The 22,892-nt window shown below is 45.8% G+C and overlaps 1 protein-coding gene across 1 annotated transcript in view; it reads right to left on the bottom strand.

Annotated features, from left to right (window-relative positions):
* CEMIP (cell migration inducing hyaluronidase 1) overlaps positions 1-22,892 on the bottom strand; it is a 171,402-nt gene that overhangs the window by 20,533 nt on the left and 127,977 nt on the right. Inside the window, 8 exon segments of the mRNA XM_079123179.1 lie at positions 899-1,079; positions 3,731-3,886; positions 3,969-4,004; positions 7,397-7,528; positions 8,504-8,589; positions 10,712-10,840; positions 11,682-11,751; positions 12,658-12,863. Of these exon segments, the coding sequence (XP_078979305.1) occupies positions 899-1,079; positions 3,731-3,886; positions 3,969-4,004; positions 7,397-7,528; positions 8,504-8,589; positions 10,712-10,840; positions 11,682-11,751; positions 12,658-12,863 (996 nt within the window).

A 22,892-nucleotide genomic window follows, 5' to 3' on the forward strand; every position in this document is an offset into this window, starting at 1 on the left:
ACCTCGGAGATGGGTCTGATACCCAGGCTGAACAGACTGCACAGATGGGAGGAGGGGGCTAGCAATGAGAGAGGTGTGTGTGTGTGTGTGTGTGTGTGTGTATGTGTGAGAGAGAGAGAGAGAGAGAGAGAGAGAGAGAGAGAGAGAGAGAGGAGTGATGGTGGATGTTTGTGCAGGATGTGTCCAGACACATTGGGTGTGCTTATGTGTAAAGGTTGAGTGTGCTGAGTGTGTGGTGTGTTTCTGGGACACAGTCCTGCAGCACAAACCCTTCAAGATTTTGTCACTGGTAGACAGGAAGAGGCAGGAGCAGGGAAGAGAAGGAGGGGGAGGAGGGAAAGGCCTGGGAATCCACAACCCAAAGAAAATGTGCCAGGAGGTCTGGACCTGCCTGCTGTCACCAGCAGCCCTGTTCTGATCTCCTCACCCTTCACTCCTGGTTTGCCAGCTCTGCTATGACCAGAGCATACTCTGTTTATAATTTACTCTCAGGGTGAGATTAAACAGAACATCTTTGGCAAAACTTCCTTCAGAAACTGCTGGGGTTTAGATTATTCATGCCAACTCAGGTGACCTGGTCACCAGAGCAAGTATGTTGAAGCCTTGGGGGACCAGCCTCAGAACCCTGAGTCCAGACTATAGTTCCTGCCGAGGTGAGAGAGGGTTCCAATCAGGGAGGGCAAGCAGGTACTTACCCAGACTTGACCTGTGGGGCAAACTATGCCTGTACTTTTCCAGTTTGGACATAGAACTAACTGGGACATGGCCCAGCCTACTTGGAGGAGGCTATTCAATCCCTGTGGTGGTGGTAACAACTCAATCTCCAAGCCCTGGGGGACTTGTGAATCACCATCCAAAGTCTGGGTTGGCCAGGAGGCTGCCCTGGCACCTCACTCACCGGGACATCCTCAAAGGCAATGTTGGTCACGTTGTTGTGAGGGCAGCTCTGCCAGGCATTGTTCAGGCGGAAGGCCAGGGCACTAGTGTGCCGGCCCTCCAGGGCAGCAAACTTTCGAAAGGTGCAGTTCTGGATGTTGATGGGGCCATCGTAGAACTGGATTCCTCTAATTGGAAAATTCCTATGGAGTTAGGAAGTCAGGCATCAGTTTAAATGTCATGTTTGTCTCTTCTGAGGAGGATGGCAAGAGAGACTTTCTGGGTAAAACCATTCCTGGTCTCCATCTCCAGCAATTACCCCACCCCAAATCATTATTGATTCATTAATTAATTCACTGAGAGAGCATGTATTGACACAGCAAGTGTTAATGAATGATTGCTGGATGAATGATTGGGTGGACAGATGGATGAACTGATGGATGGATAGATGAATGAATGGATAGGTGGATAGGTGGATGGATGTATGGATACATGAATGGATGGATGGGTGAATGGATGTGTGAGTGGATGGATCTTGGATGGATGAATAAATGAATGTTTAGTTGCTGACATGAGGTTTGGGGGAAGATCTTCTATTCAAACATTTCCCCCAACTTTTCCATCATATGAAGAATGATCGAGTAAATACTGTAAATGCTACTGGAGGGTGCCAATATTATGTCCCCTGGGAGGGGAGTACTGTTAGTCATTATCGCCTTAGTTTTAGTTGCTATAACAATGTAATCAGATTAAGACTCAGAAGTTTCTCCTTGTGAGTAAGCCTTTCAATTGGCAATGTGCTGGTTCTGGGAAATTGAGGGGAAAGGAAGACACAGAATGGAAAGTAATGAAAATGTTTGCAATGCAATTTTCCAAACATCCCCAAAAGAAAGGCAGCTCTTGCTGAGAAGCCAGACTGTAGAGTGACAGAGGGTCCCAAGAAGTTCTGACACCTGGAAGGCAGGAGAAAGGAGGTGAGAGGAACGAGAGAAGAACCAGGGACTTAGAAACTGCCTTGACCTGGCAGGGAGGAGGTTACTCAGAGGTGCTGCTCCCATTTGCCTCAGATTCCTGAGCAGATTATAGGGAGCCAGGGCCCATGAGGGACTGAATGAACTTCCTGGTGGCTTTTACTGGGACTTGGGCCTTCAAGTCCAGCAGGGTGCTTATACTGGTGTCTCTTCTTCTGGGTCAGGATCTTTTCTTCCCCACAGGAAACATAAAAAAGGTGGGAAGAAGGAAAAGAAAACAGATATGGCTCTGTCCCTTGGAAGACAGCTGTCCCCAGTCTCCCACCTTGGGCCCCCTCCATTCCAACATGACTCTGGAAGAAAGTTCCTGCTCACACCAATCTTGGCAACTTTCCTTGAGTGGACACCACAAACTCCTTGTATTTTTATATATTTACATTTATAACTTATTAACACCATCATCTTGAATATTGATTCTCATGGAATGGTTCCATGCATTTTTCCATTCAAGGTATTTTAGGGTCAGCCCATTCTTGCTAGCTCTAAACTTAAATTGTGTGTTTCCTTTACCTTCAGACTCTAACACGGTTCTATTCAGGATGAATCCATTGTGATTGGGACTGCACAGTCCCAGGTTTCTGCTTTGAAATACACTGTGGGGAACCTTCCTGAATCTGACAGAGCCCTCAGACATCCATAAACAAGACCATCTCTGGACTCAGAACATTCCTGCTCTAGGAGGCTGGGAACCCTCTGCAATGAAACCCTAAATATGCAGACCCAGAGTCACTTATGAAAAGTGATAGAAGGGATTGCCCTATCTCTTAAGTGAGATAGAAGCAAGGACTTCTCATCGGCTCACACTCCAGGAGACCAGGATCTGCCTTTGCAAAGTCCCTTACAATATGCACCTCCAATCAGTTGTGATATTTTAGGTCTATATCTATTTTGTGTCCTGCTCTAGCAGCAGGAATTATATTTCCTTAGGGAAAAAACAGGGAGAAAAGAAGGGCTGATTTTATCACTGGGAACACAAGGACCACAGCACTGCTGGTGGGCTTAGAGCCTTCCTCTCTGGCTTGAATTCACATCTTGGCAGAAACAGCAAGCAGAAGGGGAGGGAATCTTCCCCATTCACCCAGGCTGTGATTTCCAAGGAACTGACTGAGTACATTGCTCTGTTGGCTCATCAGCTCTGAACGCCACTGACTCCACTCCCCAGCCACCTAGTTGACACCCAACCTTCATTTGATCTCCTCCAGTCAGGAGCAACAGAGCTCCTGACTTTTCAGGACAGCCCTGCTATTCTGTTGTTGAGTAAATCTGATGGCTAGCAAAGTATTTACTGAACTAAATCGGTTCTAATCCTCAAGGCCCTGGTAAAACTTGCCTTATCTTATGCACATGGCAGCAGTGAGAATGTGTCCACCCAAAGATGATCCCATCTCCTGGTTGAAGATTCCAATCTACATGAGATAGGGCTGTGGGTTTTGTCACCCTTCTGTTTATTCTCCTGTAAGAGTCCTCTGTCACTCTCTCATCCTCAGAAATGAATAAAACATTTCAAGTGAGCCAGCTATCGGAGAGGACCAGGACCCACAGTCCCTCATTATGGATACAATATTCTCATTAACATACACTAGGGCCATATTATGTGTTCTGATGGCCCTGCCACCTGTAGATTCAAATTCAATGTTATTGACTTCTGTCTCCCTGATCCAGATTCCACTTCTCAATTGCTAATCTCAATCATTTCAGGGATTTCTCTGGACAGAAGAATTCATAGTCAACCCAGAGAAATCACCCATTGATTTCTTCCTTCCACTGTGGTCACTTAGGTTAAACCACACAAAACCAGGCAACTACCACAGTTGCAAACCTACTGGCCAATAGGGAGGGTTCTTCCACTGTGGTCCAAGCCTCCAGGGCCCCAGATTCTGTTGTCCATCATTTCTGTCCCCACGTTGCCACTCTCACCAACAAACAAGCTGTTCTTTATCTCCTGCTTGGAGCCATCATCATATGGGAATGTTCCACCACTGTAGAGAGAAGATGTTTGTGGTGAGAAGTCCAGAGAAAAACTCCCACAGAGGACCAAAGCACAATGGCAGATGTTCTTACCTGGCCAGGGTCAGGCCGATGCCATTGTCAGCAAACCTAAAGACAAGAACAGACAGTCAAGGTGTGCTCCTTGAGCAAAGTCATGGAGAGAAGGACCCTACTCTGTGGACACAGTTTGACTTCGTAGAGGGAATAGTGATTCTACGCTCTGCAAAGGGGATAGTCTGAATCCCCTCCCACTCTGTCTCTGAGTCCAAAGAGAAAACAGTGACCCTAGTGGTCTCAGCATTCAAGGGCATCTTGCATAAGTCACATGCAGGCTGAGTTCCATAATCCTCCCTCCCCAGCCCACCACCATCTGCAATTCCAGGCTTAATGGGGGATTTAGCCAAGAGAATCTGGTGTGCCTTCCCACTCTCAGGGTCAGCACTGGGGAAAGGTGAGGTATGTGACTTGCCATCCTCACCACTGTTTCAGTCACAGTAGCACAAAAACTAAATTCCAAGTTCTTGGAAGTCAGACAGATGCTGGTCCTGAGAAAAGCATGAAGAAATTTTGGGGTTGCACTGTGGTCACCTCATCTGCTCCCTTTTCACTCTGCCCTTTTTAAGTGTCAAGGTGATCATGCTTCTGGAGGGAGTCTGGTCTCGACTGACCAAAGATCATACAGAACCTGAGCTGAGCCTTGGGTATATGCTGCCTTCAAGTCCTCAGTCCTGAGGCAGATGTCAATGGACCCCCTGTCCTGCTCCTTCCACCTGTCCTATACATCCTGCCAGGTTCACCTTCTCAAAGTACCATTCTCACCAATCGCACTCTGCTTCTTACACCTGCAGTGGCTTCATATCACCTATACACCCAAGCCCAAGTCTTACCCTGCATTTAAGGCCCTGATGAGTCCATGTTTCCTTCTGCTTTAGTCAATTCAGGCTGGTTTTGGTGGCTTGAACGCTCTCAGGTTCCCAAGTACACTTTATTTATTCATTTTTATTTTACTGAGTAGTGGGTTTTTAATTTTTTCCACATTTTTCATTGGCACATTGTAGTCGTACAAGACAGTGGGATTTGCTGTTACATATTTGTTCATGCACACAATATAATAATACAATTTGGCCAATATTGTTCCTCAGTATTTCTCCTTTCCTTCCCCTCCTCCCTCCTCCTGGTCCCTTTCCTCTACTCTACTCATCTCCCTTTGATTTTCATGAGACACCCCCCACCACACACACACCTTTCTTGTGTTTTTATTCTCTGGCTCCCACATACTAGAGAAAACATGTGACCCTTGACTAAATGCACTTTTTCATCCTCTAAGTACTTTCTTTCAGGACACATACACTTCCTCCTCTTTGGAGATTTATCCAGTTGAAATTATTTATTCAAGACCCATTTTCCAGAGCATCATGCTTTCCAGTTCATTTCTACAGCTTCTTGATTCGTCTCCCAGATGTGAACTGGCCCCTGAGCTTTTCCACATCATCTCCACCCAACACCCTGCACTCCTGTAGTTCCCTCATTCTTTACTGTGTCCCTGGAGAAAGACTCACAGTTTGTATCCCCACAAGAATACTGGCAATTCTATAATCAATCACTCTTCCCACCTACGCTTCCAAAATTCATGGCATTTCTACTATTTCACACGCATCTCAAACTCAATAGGTCTAAAATGATGCAATGATCTTCTATGCAAGCATGCTCACCATTCCAAAAGCTCAGTTCTCATTATCTATAATCCTTTCTCATCAGCATTATTATGGTATTTCCACTGGCTTTCCCACCTCCAGGAGAACCCCCTCCCATCTGTGCCTGCATCCAGTGGTCACTACAGTGATCTTCCTGAAAAGGCCACAAAAGTCCTCAAAAGGGACCCCCATCTGCTGTCAGTCCCTGGCCACACACACTGTGGGACTGCAGCCTTGGTGCCAGTCCAGTGCTGGGCTTCCCTGGAATGAGTCTATGAAGCATTAGAAGATACACCCCCTCAGGCAAGAAATCGCCACATTTTTCTTGCTGCCCCAAGTCTGTCTCTATAGGGACCTAAACTCTGAAATGCCCAAGAAATCAGAACCAACAAATTCTCTGGGCATTTGTAGGGAATTTCAGCACTAATGCCATCTCGTTTCTTTTCTACCAAGGCCTCTACTTGCCTCCTACATTGTGTCCTTCTCAAGTGTCATTGGCTTCTGCTTTAGGGCTAAGCAACTTATTTCATTGAGTATTCCATATTATAAGAAAGTTCTCTCTTCTTCTGAACTGAAATGTGCCCATGGCTATACACTGTACCCGTTAAAACCAGTCAGAACAAGCCTTCCCCCTCTTCCCCAGAAATCCAGAATTGGCTCTCTTCTTTCCCTTCCCCTCTTTTCAAAATGAATTACTCCTCTTTCTTTATGAGGAGCAAAGGTCCCTCCATCTCTTGGCAGCAATCCTATCTCCCAGGACATCTTCCAGGGTGTGCCTGGTACTCGCTGCCTCTTCCAGCCCAGAGTCAGCTTCTCCCTGGCTCTTTGCTTTTCTGAGCAGCCTGTTTCCCACCCTCTGTCAATTTAGTGTTGGTTTCCCTCTTTGCATGCTTTTTGTGTCCTTTGATTTCCTTTGCATTTATCTCCTATACAGAGTTTCTGACACCCCCATTCCCCTATTCTTTGGTACTGAAGATTGAATCCAGGGATGCTCAACCACTGAGCTATACCCTCAGCCCTTTTTATTCTTTATTTTGAGACAGGGCCTCTCTCTAAGTTGCTTAGTGTCTTGCTAAGTTGCTAAGGCTGTGCTCAAATTCGCAATCCTCCTGCTTCAACCTCTCCAATGGCTTTGATCTCCCATTTTTAGCACAAAAATCAAACAAAGAGAAAACTTCATAGTTCTCCTATAAAATAAATACCAGCTCAGCTACTGTCCTTTCTGATCTTTGTCCAGTGTGGCCAGTGGCTTTACATGGGGACTTTATCTCAGAACTCAGTGTTCCTGACTTTTTTTCACTGGGTCTTAGAATCCAATGACTTGGAGTTTTGAGTCCTGGTTTGATCATTTACTAGTTGTGTGATGCTGGGAAATTCACTAAACAGCCTAGTTTATCATCTTTAAAATGGAAATAGTAATTTGCATCCTTGAGAACTATGGTAAGAAAGAAATGCAACCAAGGCTTTGGCACATAGTAGGTGCCTTGAATATTCTGGCTTCCTTCTTCTTTCTCTTAGTTGGCTGGCTGTGTGACCTTGAGAGAGAGAAGCCAGTGACAATTCAGAGAAAAATCATGACAGCACTTGGAACTGTGAGTTGAAGGCAATATGCTGTTTTTAGGGTTTTTTTTTTTTAATTTTTTCTGACCATTGCCTGCTGCCATCTAATGCCTCTGCCTGGTTGGGAGACCAGAAGACCAGAGGTTGATATGTCTTGTTTCTTCTCTCTGACTTGTTCACACTCCAGTTTTGGGGAGGACAATCATGCCCTCTTTGTGCCAATGCCACACATCACTCATAACTCACTGGCAACTGTCCAGCCAAACGTCCCCACCACGCAGCCAGGCCCCATGGTCCTGATTCTTGTAGGCTGTGAAGTGCTTGATGATGGCTGGCTCCCGGGGCTTCAGTGGGTCGGCATCCTGGTGAGGGCTGTATCTAGAATACATGGGACAGACACAGGGTGTTGGGAGGCTCTCCTGTACTGACTCCCTCCTGGGCTCCGTGAGCTCCTCTCTACTCATGGTGCCAGACAGTACTGACTAAGCAGACACTGATCAGCATTGCCTGGGTTCTGGGATGAACTTTCTGAGCCTATCACAAAGACAAGTGGCTTTTTCTCCAGGACCCAACTCCAGGCAGATGCAAACATCACTTTTCTCATCCATCAGCACCACTGAACAGCTGTCCCATAGTGGGATCAAATCACAGAGGAAAGTTTAGACATCCAGTCCCAGTCAGGCATGCAATGCAGCCCCTGTGGCCTGGAAGAAGAGTCTGTGACACCCACCTCTCCCACTAACTGGTGGGCAACCTTGACCTAGTGCTTATTTTGGCACTTCTTAGCTATAAAATGCAATACTGAGCATGAATGCACATTGGTGCCTGGTGTCCTGTGGACATTATCATGTTACTAGTGTTGTCCACTTTTGATGGGGACCAAACAACTTAGACCCTTAAAAGGGTACCAGTTTTGCTATGACCTGAGGTTTTGGCAGCACCTTTTAAAAGTAGTCCCGGCTTTCAGCCAAGTTCCAGGTTGACTTATAGGCACAGTCTGCATATTTGTTTAATTTGCAGTGAAATTCTTCCCTTTTCTTTTTACTTCTTTATTCCAGCCCCATATGCCATAACTCTGGCCATTCCTGTTGAATTGCCAGGTATTGGCTTTGCTGGGGGATTAAGAAACTTCTCAGAATTTTCATCTCTTTTTGGCTACTGTAGCCTAACTTCTAATTCAGACTTTGCCCTGCTCTGATTTTCACCACAGTGCCTCCAATAGTTAATTTAATGCCCAGTCCATTGAAAGCTCCTGACAGACACTTGGAAAATGAATGAAGGACTAATGAGGAAGAGAAGGAAGTTGGACTGAGAGGTCACTGTGGAGGGTGTGTCTTCCCAAGGGTCCGTTACCTTGCTGAGATGATAGATAGGAAGGGCCGCTTGTCCTTGGCAGAGGCCTCAGTGGTTTTGACTCCATTGTCTATGATCATGCCAGCCTGGGAAGAGAAGACATATTAGCTGCTACTACTGACCATAGGTATTTTGTCCCATCCAGCCTCACTACGTCCTCTTGCACATGCCAAACCATCATGACTGGCATAGAGGGTCTGCATCATAGGCAAAAAGAACCTGCCTTGCTCTGCTTTGCTCAGATCAAATCTGGAAAAAATTGTCCTGCTTAAGGCATGCATGAGGAAACTGAGTTCTAAAAATATTAAGTGTCTTTTCCAAAGTCATAAAGTCAAGTCTACAAACAGAATCCATACTGCTTTGGATAGTTATTATCCTGTGCTTCAAATATGAGTCAGATAATGTAGGATTAGACTCCTACCTTTATTCTCAGGAATTAGGACTTTATAAAAATCAATGCACTCATCTATTTATTTATTTTGGTACTAGGGCTTGAACTCAGGGGTGCTCTACCACTGAGTTATATCCCCAGTCCTTTTTGTTTTTTATTTTGAGACAGTGTCTTTCTTAGTTGCCCAGGCTGGCCTCCAACTTATGATTTTCCTGATTACAGGCATGAGCCACTGCGCCTAGCCCACCCACCTCTTTAGTCTCAGTCTTGTCATCTGCAAAATGGGCTAATAACACCTATTTCACAGCGTAGCTGTGAAGACAATTAAGATACTCAGGAAAAGACACCTGGACGAAGACCCACACACCCTGGTTCAGAGGCAAGGCTCACTAGTCATGAGCACCAATCAAGTTAATCCAGATGGAAGGCCCCTCCACTCCTTTCACACTTGCCTCAGAGGATGAGACCTTCCACCATCTGAAGGCCCACCCACCACTTGCACCAGTGAGCCCTTGCCTACTTCCACATTGGAAAACATCCTCCCCTCTCCTCCCCTTCTCCGCTTCCCGACACCTCCCAGGTACTATGTGGCCCACCTCCCCTGCTCACAGGGAGGCTTCTCAAGGGCCCAGAGAAGGACAGTTCCCCACAAGAAGCCAACTCATTCTCCACATTGTTCCCCTGCCCCCTGCAGCAGCAATATGGCTTCAGCACCTGCCTCTGTATGGGGACAACTCTGATGACCACAACGGCCTCAGAAATGCCCCAATGGAGGCCCTTTGCAAATTCTCCTCTGTCAGGGTGGTGCTGTCCCCCACATCTCTGCCTATGGCACCATGGAAGCGTCTTCCACCTTAGTCTCTGAGACATGTCACTGCCAGGGGTCTCTTCTCCCCTCTACCCCCACTGCTCATTCCTCTTCACTGCTCTGGCCTCACACCCCAGGTGTGAGCACAGGACATGTATTTCCTTTTTGTTCTCTCTGATTAAGCCTTTTAAGTTTTGGGTTTTTTTGTTTTTGTTTTTGTGACTCAGGATGTATTCATTCCTCCCCTGGAGCTTCAGTTTCCTCCTCTATACCATTAGGAATTAGACCAGAACACCAGCTTAAGGACGTGCTGCCCCAGAATGCTTGAGACCACCTCTGCCCAGAGAGCAGTGTCTCTGATCTCAGCCTCCCCATTTCCCAAGCAACAGCACGAGAAGGGAATAGGCGAGGATGTGGATGCCACTTTTGGAACCATGTTTTGATTTTCCTTAGCTTATGTTTGGGTCAGGACTAACTTTTCATAGTAAACACCATCACCCCCACAAATGAATCACAAAATCAAATTCAGGTGCCAGCCCAGGGGCTGCCAGGAGAAGCTGCTCTCCCTTCAGCCAAGTGAAGCTACATGGTGCTCCTTTTGGCCCCACCCAGAGATTGTTGATGCCAGTGCAAGATCCACCACAGGACGTGGGATGTGGCAATGAATCTTGGGGTGAAGCTGAGACCAGAAGTCTGCTCTGGGGGCAGAGGTGATGCTGTGGCAGCATACTGAGAAGCTGGTGTTCTGGTCTAATTTTTAATGGTACAGATCAGGAAACTGAAGCTCCTAGACAGGAATGGCTATACCACAGACCCCCCCAAAAAAATTTTTTAAGGTTCCCACCATAGGAAACTCTTATGAAGAATGGTCAGTGGCTAACAGGCTCAGGAAACTGCTGTTTTCTTGCAGATCAGTGCTAAGAGTATGATTGTTTCAGCTCTAATCATCTGCAAACCCAGGAAGAGGTCAGATATAGGGGCCAGGGAGGTGCAGTCTGGAAAGACTTACCCGGTAGTTGGAATGTGCTCGATTGTTATAGAATTTTCCCAATGGAATGTGTTCTGAATAACCTGGGGAGTACATTCCCACAGAGGGGCCTGTTGGTACATGGTGAAAAATGAACCAAAATCCAGTTTCCTGTTGAAACAGGGCACAAGAAAGTCACAGAATTCAGCACCAGTGGGCAGCTGCTCAGAGTGACCAAGTGGCCCACACTGGGGTGGATTATAATATTATGACCCCTTCACCCACCAACCAAGCAACTCCACGTGGTCTAGTGATTAAAGGGAAATAGCAAAAAGTTTGAGGCAAGAGTAATCTGTGGGATCTACCCTGACAATTAAAACCCTCAACAGTTATTCTACTCTATCTCTGAATCACTGGGTTTCAGAGTCACTGAAACAGATTAAACTCCTTTTCCTGATGCACTAGGAAGTATTCTCAGCTTTTCCCTTCATTCTGCAGATATGGAAACTCCAGAGAGAGCGCTAGTTGGGTAAGGGTCAGGGTCAGAGTCAGTTTGTGTAGACAGAATACTGTGTTCACATCTTGCACACCACACCCAGTTGTGTGCATCTAGACACCTAGTTCTCTCTGCCTCAGTTTCCTCCTCAATCAGATGGGAATAATAATCATATCTAGGCCGTAGTGTGGATGCAAAAATCAGATTTCATTAACTTACAACAGTAATGTGCCAGGCACCCTTCTAAGATCAAATAATTTAATTTGAAGGACAAGTTATTATACATAAAGCACTTAGTCTTCCTTATCTATGGTTACCAGGATTATTTAGCGACAGAGCTGTCATTTAAAACCAAGTCAAAGGACTCCCTCCCATCTCCAGGCTAATTTTGTTCTTCACTCCAGCTAAGCTTGTCTACGCTGACAGTTGGACTTGGAACTCAGAGCTCACATATTTCAGGGGCAAGCTCTGCATGTCCATCTTACTTTCGGCCAAGTAAAGGGGATTTCTGCTCACCTCCGATCCTGCAGCTGCACAGTTTATGAGGTTGTTGTTGGGGTTAGCCATCCAGAAGGTGGACACAGCACTGCAGGGAGGGGACAGGATTTGAATGGTGTCACATAAAGGGTTAACATTCATTCTGCTGTACCATGGGCCCATAAAGGAAACTGTAATGTTAGTTTGAAGAGTCTCTTGTCAGAGATTTGAGAAGTCATTGATTTGTCCATCTGAAACCCAGTTTTTAAATTAAAGGGCAGTATGTTTAAGCATATAAAATGTTCAGAAATTGAAAAGGGCATGGCTCAGCCAGGTGTGGTGGTACACAACTGTAATTCCATTGACTCAAAAGGCTGAGGCAGGAGGATGGTAATTTGGAACCTCAGTCTGGAAAACTTATTGAGACCCTGTATCAAAATAAAAAATAAAAAGGGCTGGGGATGCAGTTCAAGAGCACCTCTGGGTAGAGCACCTCTGGGTTCAATTCTCAGTACTGAAAAAAATGTTTATTTAAGGTAGAAGTAGTTTGTCTAGCATTGAATCTGGGAGAAGAACCCAGGAAAGCAACCATTTCTGTAGGACGGGTCCTGAGTTTGGAAAGTTGGCTGCAAAGGAAGCTCTATCTCTAACTCCTTCTCTCTCATGACTAGAAAAGTATCAGTGTGGTGGGGGTCAATGTGTACTGCTGTGGGAGTCAAGATGGCAACCCTTCCTTTCCACAAAGAAAGTCATATGGCATCAAGTAAAGTCCCTGGGTGAGAACAGTAGTCCTCTTTGGACAAAACTGCTTGAGGCAAGCTGAGCAGGGAGAAGGGAGAAGACACACTTACTCCTACCTCCCCTCAGGCAGGCAGGCTGTGAGCAGAATGCAATTAAAGCCTGCCCAGAAGCACTGAGGTGGGGAAATCAAGTGCTGAGCAGGAAGCGGAGGGAGCAGGTGTCACCCAGGACAGGCACAGGCCCCCAGTGTGGCAGGAGCAGGGGAGGCACTTACTTGCAGTCCTGCCTGGGTTTGGGGATGTACCCTGGGTAGGAGTCCTCTGTAATTGTCTTGCACATCTTGCTGTCACGGTCAGAGGGAAGGAGCGTTCCAGACTTGACAAGGAGGCCAAGGCAGTGGTCGAAAGTATTTCGTTCCTCTGGCCCATCTTCTGTGAAGAAGCAGTGGCCCAACGAGTTATAGCCCACGACATCCTTGATCTGTAGGGGTAAAGGTCAGAGAGTTTCACTCATCATCGGATTCTCATCTGCTCATGTATTCATTCGACAAACAGTAAACAGTATCAACCATACACAGGCCCCTACTGGGTATACTGGGAGGTGAACCTGATGCAAGTCCAGGGCCAGGAGAGGGAGGGCTGAGGGAATGGAATTATGACTTTTTAAAGTTCCCTCCAGCTCCAGGTGTTTTGGGGTGAGGCTCCATAGGGCACAAAAGGGAAAAAAAATATCAGAAGTGAGAATGTAGGTCAAGAGGAGACCAGTCCTTGGAGCCTAGTCAGATGGGGACATGCTAGGACACAGATTAATATGGCAGGATTCCCAGAGGAGACACAACTGAGTAGGGGTGGTGAGGGGTGGTATAGCTTCAGCATTGATGCTATACCAGGTGGACTGTTTATGAAGTTCAGTGTTGATGCTCCACATTGCGCTATATCCATGAACCCAAGCCAAGTTCTTAGTCATGATACACATTAAGTCACATCTGCAACTCCTAGGATGAGACCCAGAAAGGGTTGCCAACTCCAGCTCTTCAATTGCCCTCCTGGAATCAGAGCTAAGGGGCAAGTAGAAGATGCATTTGAATAGACATTGAGAGATAGGGACGTGATCTCCATAGTGCATCCAACAGCACAGGGATCTTAAACAAGTCTTGTGTTCCATGTTCAATCACTTATCCCTCCACAAAATTTAGGGCTTGAACTCATGATCTATGAGGTCCCTTTAGGATCAGAATCCCTAGATCCAGAAGGAATTCTTAGAACTGAAAGGTTCTCAGAGAGCCCCTGGCCTGATCCTCAGTTTCCTGTCCAGTGCAGGACTCTGGTCTCAGTAGCCCTAAGGAATGGGCACCTGCTTCTGCTCAAACATCCGAGAGGTGAGAGGCTTGCTGCCTCACAAGGTGGTTGCTCTGTAGTGGGACAAAAATGGATAACATCTCACTTATCTTGACTGAAATCTTCCATCCTCATCCCCACTCGGCATGCTGAGTTCCCTATGGATTCATCCAATGAGGGAGCCCTGCTTCCCCATGACCTCAATTCAACCCACACCTGTGAAGAACCTACCACTGTGCCAGGTAGTGGAAAAGCCAAACAGTAGCCAAAATACTTCCCCTGGCACATCCCAAGGGGCTGTCCTGCACATTGCAGGATGTTGAGTAGCATCTCTGGCCTCTACCCACCAGGTGCCAATAGAATCTCCTCAGTTGTGCCAGCCAACAGTGTCTGCCAAAACCAAAATTGGCGGCCAAATATTCCACTGGACGGGAGGGGGGAGGGTGACAACATTGTCCCTGACTGACATGCACTGGTCTAGGGTAAACACCCTGATTCCCCCTGAAGTCTTTAACAAGAGAGTTGCCTCTTTCCTAACTCCCAGCAGTCATTCTTTGAAGGTTCCCAAACAAAACCCCTTCATGTCTAAGCACTGGGCTGGCCTGTTACACCTTTCCATCTTGCTGTAATCTTATATAAGCCCACAAGAGATTTTTTTTTTTTTTTTTAGACATGAGAAAGAGGATACTCAGAGAAGTTAAGTGATTTGTGCAAGGTCACACAGCCCATGGGTGCAAAGTCACAGCTGAAGGCTTGGTTTTGAATTATTTCCATTCATTCCAAAAGGAAGGATCCAAACACACAAGTTACCCTGTTCCAGGCAAACTCTCCATTCTTTTAAATAAGTATCCCTCCCTTAATCTTTGTCAATAGACAAGGGTGTGATCTTGAATCCTATTTATTCCTTCAACAAGCATTTCAGTCAATTTCAAGGTCATTCAGTGGGATTGCTTCCTTTTCCCCTAGTGAGCAATGAAAGTGTTATAAATAGCTTGTAAAGAGAAGCTTGGGAGGAAAGGCAAGGAAACATGGGTTGCTCCTGTCGGCAGGGACATCTGAGGTCAAGTTCAATGCCTTCACCTCCCAGAGGAAGACACTGATGCCCAGAGAAGGGACATGGAGTGGAGCAATGCTCAGACCCAGGCCTCTGTCTCCTGCCCACTGGTCTTTTTAAACCTTACCCACCGTTATGTCCTACTATCTGTATCCCACATTGAGCAGCACTTCTCTGAATCCAAGTGAATAATGAGCTAGGTGCAGCCTTCTAACAACTACCCTGGGAAGCAATTCCCTCCAAGGCCCTTAAGATATGCTATGGAGAAGAAAAACCCTCACTGACCAGAGGGAAAAAAATCACTGTTGTTTATTGTGTGTCAAGTGTTTTGCACATGCTATCCCACGTAAACCTTATTCTACAAACGACACTGACACTTAGCAAGGGGACCCAGGTTGCTTCTCTTGCAAGGACAGAATTGGGACTTGATTCCCCATCTGTGATTGCATTACTTGTGTGCTAACTGGTAATTAACAGCACCAGCAAGGAAAGCTTCTCACCTTGGGCTGCACTTTCTTCTTCTCATTAGGAATGAGGCATAGAGTATCAAGAAAGACACAATATGAGGAATAAGAAAGCTTCAGCTAGGAGCTGAAGACACAGTTCAAGTCTACTAGTCCTCTAACTTGCTGTGTAACTTGCCTGAGTGCTCCTTGTGCGCCAGGGGACTTCTAAAGTCCCTTTCAGCTCTACCATTCTAGAATCATTCCTTCTTAGAACATTTCCAAGAATCAAATATTTAAACTATAACATAGCTTGAGATGATAGATGATGAAAGAAAGAAGAAATAGCAGAGATTGTGGTTGGACAGACACACAGTCCCTGTGTGTGCTAACCAGCAGGAATGTATAACCTCCTGCCATTCTCTTGCACAAATTGTATTTTTCACTTTGTTCTTCTGAATGCTGAAGGCCAGCAGTCATGAAAGCAACTCCTGAGAGCTGTTTTAAGCCTTCAGCTGTTCTTAGGTGCTTTCTAAGCATGTGATTGTGAAGGAAGAAATTCCTGAGCTCAATTGAAATCACCATGAGGGATGGCTTTCATCAGTGTAGTGCTTCTCTTGATTTTATCATCTGAACCAGGGCACTGTTGAGAGACAGCACTATGGGCAGGTGAGATGGAACAACAGGTCTAAAATAGGCTCTTCTCCACAAGGCAGGATATAGAGTCACCCAATGGGAATGACTGCCACCAACAAGTTGTATACTGTAAGAAAAAGAAACTGCTCATTAAAACAAATCAAAAACAAATTAATTCTACAGTTGGCCCTCTGCTGGATCCACATCCATGGATTCAATCAACTTCAGATCAAAACATTTTTTGAAAGAAATGGTGTCTGTACGGAACATGTACAAATTTTTCCTCCTTGTCATTAGTCCCGAAACAACACAGAAAAACAGCTATTTACATGGCATTTACATGGTGTGAGGTATTATAAGTCATCTAGAGATGATTTAAAGTATATAGGAGATTGTATGTAGATTACAAGCAAATGATATGCCATTTATCTAAAGGCCTTGAGCTTGGAAGGTTTGGTACCAATGGGAGGTCCTGAATGCTGATGAAGGACTGTGTTTCGTTCTGTCTTCTAGGTTATAATATAATTTATATTAATGAGAAACTCAACAATAACTACAGTCATGATTGAAACTGTAATTTCCATGCTTCTGCCATTTTTGAAAACATTTAGTTTTGAATGCTGAAGAGAAGATTGCCTTGGAGTAGGGTCGTGGGTCATTTGCTTCGCAGTACCTTAATGAGTTTTGGAGTATGCAAACAAATAGACATTGAGAAAGGAAAAGAAGAAGTGGAACACTCTGCCTAATAAGGAAAAGAATGAGTGTCTAAGGCAGCCCAGGAGCGGTAGGGAGAGGAGGAGGACCAGGTGGAGGCAGTAAGAGCTCTACAAGGGGGAGAAGGGAGGGCAGCAGCCTGAAGGAAAATATTTTTGATCTGAGAGAACCTGCAGAAAAACACCACACCTGTAATCCCAGAGACTCAGGAGTCTGAAGCAGGAGGATCACAAGTTCTAGACGAGGCTGGGCAACTAAGCAAGACCTTGTTTCCGAAAGACAAATAAATAAAAAGGGTTTGGGATGTAGCTCAGTGGTAGAGCACCCTTGGGTTCAATCCTCAGTACCATACCAAAAAAGGAGAAAGAGAAAGAGAGAGAGAGAAAGAAGGAAAAAGAAAGAAAAGAGGGTCCTGCTATTCCATTTCTTACTGTTGGTTCCTATGCCAATCAGTACTGGTCCCTCCTCCTCCCATTCTCTTATCCCAATCTACTAGTAAAAGCCCCGGACTAAGGACTTTGTTTGGGGCCAATCAAGGGCAAAAGTCTAAGTTCCACATTTGAGCAAAGATGGAAAGGAGAGAAGTGCACAATGACATGACATGAGTGAGGTGATGAAATTAAAAAATTGGAAAAGGGAGAAATCCAGGAAAAATGGAAGCCTCTCCTACAATCCTCAGGGTTTTGAGGTCATAGACACATGGACTCCAGCAGATTTTAGTAGAATGACAAAGGAAGGATATGTCCCTGAGGAGATAGGGCCTGACTGCAGTCCATATACTCAGTATGACTTGGAGCTGTGCAGGGGACAACCCACAAGGCCACCTGTGCACCCTGTTGGGGACGTCCCAATTTCAAGCAGCTGGTTGCTATTGGAGGCATATATGTCAAAGAAATATTTTGAGCAGTGCACCAGGTGGGAAAGAAGGAAAGGTCTTGTTTTCTTCTCCCATACATCCCTTCCTCCATCTTAAAGGGGGAGGATGTGAAAATAAGCAGAACCCACACTGGAGTCTTTGCTGGCTTCTACAGAAGTCTTGGGTGGATTCAGTCTTCCAGGAAGGAACAGGAACCGATTTCTCTGCATCATGCCTCAGAACTCAGAAACACACAGTAAGACACATTTCTACCTCCTAGTCATCCAGTCTGCAGTTAATGTGCATACAGCAGGCTGTATCCATGTCGGCAGCATCCAGGAGCTTGGACGCTTACTGCTACCTCTCAAGAAGGACACCACCAACAATGCCCAGTACCATGAGAGGCATTTCCCAAACTCTGTTCTACAGAGCACCAATTTCATAAGACACAAAAGTGGCATGTAAAAAGGGATCTGTGACTAAGTGAGCTCAGGCATCCCTAGGATCATCAGTCAGGCATGTGTGTTTACCAAAAGCCCTTACTATGATAACTTGTGACAAGAATTTCCAAAATGGAGGAGGAGCACATGCATGTGGTATTTGGCAAGAGCATTTCACTACAGAGGACACTCTTTTTGGGTGGGGATACCAACTACCCTCTCTGGGAACCAAAGATGTTCACACAGAGCAGTTAGATACAGAGGCACATAGTGATGATACTGTTTAATGTCATTGCTCAGTACCTCAAAAGTCTAAAAACCTTTTGAAGTTGATTCTACTGTCATTTTCACTTTACAGAGTAGGAAACCATCAGTCTCTGTGACCCTACGCTCTTCAATCTCAAGGTTCTACTGACACTTGCAATATCATTGAAAAAGGATACAGAGATTCATGAGGTGGGAGAAGGGGCAGTGGACTTGTCGAACTCAGTGGTGCCACTTTTTTTTTTTTTTTTTTTTTGGTGCTCCTGGGTATAGGACCTAGGGCCTTGCACATGCTATGCAAGTGCTCTACCACTGAACTACATCTCCAGCCCCTTTATTTCTTATTTTGAGACAAGGTCTTGCTAAGACTGGCCTTGAACTTGTGATCCTCCTGCCTCAGCCTCCCAAGGAGCTGAGCCACCACACCTGGTTCAGTGGTGACACAATGGAGAGATACTGTTGAGAGCCATCACCAAGACACTGTCAATAAGCAGAGGAGTGAGAAGCAGAATTGGCAGAAATGTCCATTTCTGACCCCTCTTTGAAAAAGTTGGTGGTAAAGGAAGAGAAAGAGCAAAGGTGGGCTTCCCAAGGAGAAGCCTGGATGAAAATGAACAGAGCATGTCTATAGTAGGCAGGGAGGAGGAGCCAATGATCCAGCTGGGCGTGAGTGTTAAGCACCTTGAATCTGCATAACTTGGAACCCCTCTTTTTTTGTGTGTGGTGCTAGGGATTGAACCCAAGCACACTTACATTCCAAGGCCTTTTTAGTTTTATTTTGGGTCAGGGTCTCCCTAAGCCACCTCAAACTCATGATCCTTCTGCCTCAGCATTCCTAGGTTTCTGGGATTACATGTATGTACCACCATGCCTCTCATGGAAGCCCTCTTTGTATAAGCCTATGCCTCCCATTTGGGATCCAGCCCTCCCCCCGAGCAGGGGATATGTTAGGAAAAATGCTTCTGAGATGCTACTGAATGGCCTCTGCATTCCAGATCAGAACTGTGTCCTTGTGTGTCTTTGGCTTCCTTCCATCCTGCTGGTTGAAAACATCTTCCCAGACATAGCAAGTCACTGGTAAATCCTTAAAGCCAAAACAAAGGAAAGAAATACAAAATACCAATGGAGAGAGTCCAGCTGCTGTGGCAGCATTCTGAATGTGGAGCTTCCTGCCCCTATGGGGGAGCATTTACAGAGTGAGGTGCCAATCTGTAAAACCTCAGCTCCCGTCCAGGAGTATGGCTCTGCTGGCTGTCTGGCTCAGAGAGTTAGAGGCCTGCACTTTGTCTAGATTCTAAGCCATGACAATTTGGCTTCAGTTTGGAAAGGCCACAGCAGGACTATGACTAAAAATCCTACCTCATCAGTTTGGTCATCAAGCATGGCTGAGCTGAATGAGGCTAGATTCCTGTGTGGCCACCAGGCCAAGGCTGCATAACTTGTATCTTGGCCACCTGGCATCTGGGTGACACTAAGAGTTGACAGATGCTCCCTCCAGCCTGGCAGCCAGCACCTCTGGGAGTCAGGCAAGAGGAAGTATTCAGGATGGCAAAAATCCATGAGGCTCAAGAAGCTGTCCAAGGCTCTGCTCCAGGAGTCTGTCTACCTCTACTTGGGTGAGGCTGATGTATCCGTCTGCTCCAAATAAGATAGATCCAGGGTTTCCCTCACCTGCTTCTTTCTGTCTAGTTCTAGGTATCTCTTGGTGCCCTGGCTTAGATGCATTAACTCAGACTCTTGGGGAAAGGCCTGTACCTACCCTCCCAGCCTGTATCTCCTCTGAGATGCTCACCCTCAATGCTGCCTTGGTGGGTGCCCCCAAGTACACAATACTTTCAGCTCCACTTAGCGTTTCTTGCCCAGCTCCCCCATCTGAGCCTGGTTTGTAGGTAGGACCTGGGCTCACTGCTCTGGGGAAAGTTTACTACTATAACAGCCAAATACATTTCACTTGCATTTTCTAACCAAACATCCCTGAGGAGGAGCCATGACATTTTTCATGACACATCTGAGGATCTTAAGATCAGACTGATTCACAGATCATCAAAGGCCAGCCAGGTGGGTGAACACAGCACAAGTCTGCACCCAGCTGTGAGTGTGTGCCTGTGTGTGTGTGTGTGTGTGTGTGTGTGTGTGTGCTCATGTATGTGTATGATTGCCTTGAAATTCAGAATAGCTCCAATTCCAACAGACCCTAGACTGTAATTATAGGTTTCTACCAATCTTACCATTTCTCTCTGTAATGAAGTTAAATGTAGGTGAATTTGACCTAACCTTAAGGAGAAAACTTTATCATAAGTTCTTAGCACAAGTAAAGTTCCTGAGGCTCATTTAGGGCTTTTGAACCGAGGGACACTCTACCACTGAGCTACTTTCCCAGCCCTTTTTGTTTTTGAGACACAGTTTCTCTAAGTTGCAGAGGCTGGCCTCCAACTTTCAATCCTCCTGCCTCAGTCTCCCAAGTCACTGGGATTATAGGTGTGCACTACCATGCACAGCTGTTACCTTTCTTACCATATTCTATGTTGTTCTTTTCACCACCATATTCTGACCTTGATTGGGAACCTGAATGAGAATGCCAGAGTGTATTCAATACATTTTTTTTTCCTGCAAATTGCAGGGGGAAAAGGACAGATCCTATGGCTCTCCTGGGTCAGCTGGGGGTCAAGCACTGGACTCCACACTGCCTATGTCTTCTGCTCCATCAATCCTGGAAACAAGATCTTCCCATTTTACAGAAGAGGAAACAGGCAGGGAGAGGTAAGACAACTGGCCCACAATAACACAGCTCATTGGTGGCAGAACACAGATTGGAACTCAGGGCATCTGGCTGCAGAACCCAAGCATATTGTTACTACTAAATTTTGGACATTCTGAATTTACTGTAAATCATGTTGTTGCCTTTCAGCCTCAGCCAAAAACATTTTTTTCTTCTTCCTTGAGCCAGAAAAAAAGTCCCACATTCTGTAACAGCTGTGGCAGCACAGCCCTGCTACCACCTACTGAGAGCATCTGGCCTGATTTGGGACAAGCACTTCCAGTGCACTCGGTGGGCAGGGATCTTGTGTCTTTCCTGTTGCACTGGGATCTCATTGATCCTCACACCAGAGTCCTAAATGTTTCATGCTGTTTTACCACCTGACTGAGGAAGAAATTTGAGGTTCAGGGAGGTTAAGTAAATTGCCCAAGGTTTCACAGTTGGTTAACTGTGAATCAAGCCTTGGAACCTGGGCCCTTGTAGACTGGGCTCCACAGCCTTGCTCTCTCCTCTACACTCAGTGGGGAGGTTCAGTCAGAGCATTGAGACCACAGAGACAACAGGCATTCCTTTATAACAGAAGAGCACACTGAAAAGACCTGAAGTGGTTCTCCAGTGACATGCTGACAGCTCTCCTCATCTTCCCATCACCACATGCCTCGTGGTGAGTCATTCTGCTTGGTTTAAAGCAGGGGTCACAAACTCAATTGTCCACAGGGGCCAGCAGACAGTGAGATGAGTGACAACAACCCAGGGAATGTGCAGTAATGTAAGAGGCAGTAGCAAGCCCAGTGGACGGTGGAGAGCACGCATGAGTTAGAAGGGCAACTGCAAATATGCTCCAACAGTAAAGAGGGACTGCTGCTGCCAACTCATCCTGCTTTCCAAGAGTAGCCAGAAATCCAGCTTTTTATGCAGAGTCTCAGCATTTAAATGATGGAAACAAATTCAAATGCTCTTTAGACACCATTTGATTTTTGCAGTATTAGAGATTAAACACAGGGATGTTTTACCCCTGAGCTACGACCCCAATTCCCTTAAAAAATAATTTTTTTTTGAGCCAGGTGAGGTGGCACATACCTGTAATCACAGAGGCTTGGGAGGTTGGGGCAGAAGGATCACAAGGTCAAAGTAGGCCTCAGCAACTTAGCAAGTTCCTAAGCGACTTAGCGAGACCCTATCTAAAAAATAAAATAGGCTGGGGATGTGGCTTAGTGGTTAAGTGCCCCTGGGTTCAATCCCCAGTATTAAAAAAAAAAAAAAAAAAAAAAAAATTGTTTAGAGACAGGGTCTCGGTAAATTGCCCAGGCTGACCTTGAACTTACAATTCTGCTTCAGCTTCCTAAGTTGCTGGGATTACAGGAGTGTGCCACCGCACTCAGTTTTAGACACCTTTTAAGCCAAATAAAACATCTGGTCGCTTGATTCAACTTGCAGTGCTCCTTTTTGTGACCGCCAGTTGAAAAGTTTACAGAGGATATAAGTTAAGTTCAATTAGGAAAGTTCAAGTGAGTGTAAAATTATCAATTTAATGTAAAAAAAATATTAGCAAATGTTTTTCTCAACATCACATAAGAAAAAGAAAAAAAAATCTGGTAGCTGAATTCAACCTGTGAGATCCAGTTTTCAAGTTTACAGAGCTTGAAAGTCTAGTTCTTTTAGAGTAGGGCCACTTTAATGCACAAATTATCTGTGAAAATCAAGACAAGTTTCTGGCATGTATGCCAGTTTGCTGGTGAAGGTCTTTCTCACAGCACCAGATCTGAAGGATTCTTGGTGCAACAGAAAGAAAGGAGCCCATGGCTGCCACAACTCAGCCTGGCAGATGCCACAGCTCAGATCTTGGCATGAAACCTGGTCTGCATTCCCAGATCTGTCATACCACATGGTCACTGAATGATCCCTGGGGATTTCACATCATTCCAATGAGCAGCCACTGTGACTTAAGTATTCACCCATCTCAGTGGCTTTGGTGCCTTTGGGGAGAGACACACTCCTACATTCTTC

The sequence above is a fragment of the Sciurus vulgaris genome, assembly GCF_902686455.1.
Source record: "Sciurus vulgaris genome assembly, chromosome: 2".
Taxonomy (NCBI): Eukaryota; Metazoa; Chordata; class Mammalia; order Rodentia; family Sciuridae; genus Sciurus; species Sciurus vulgaris.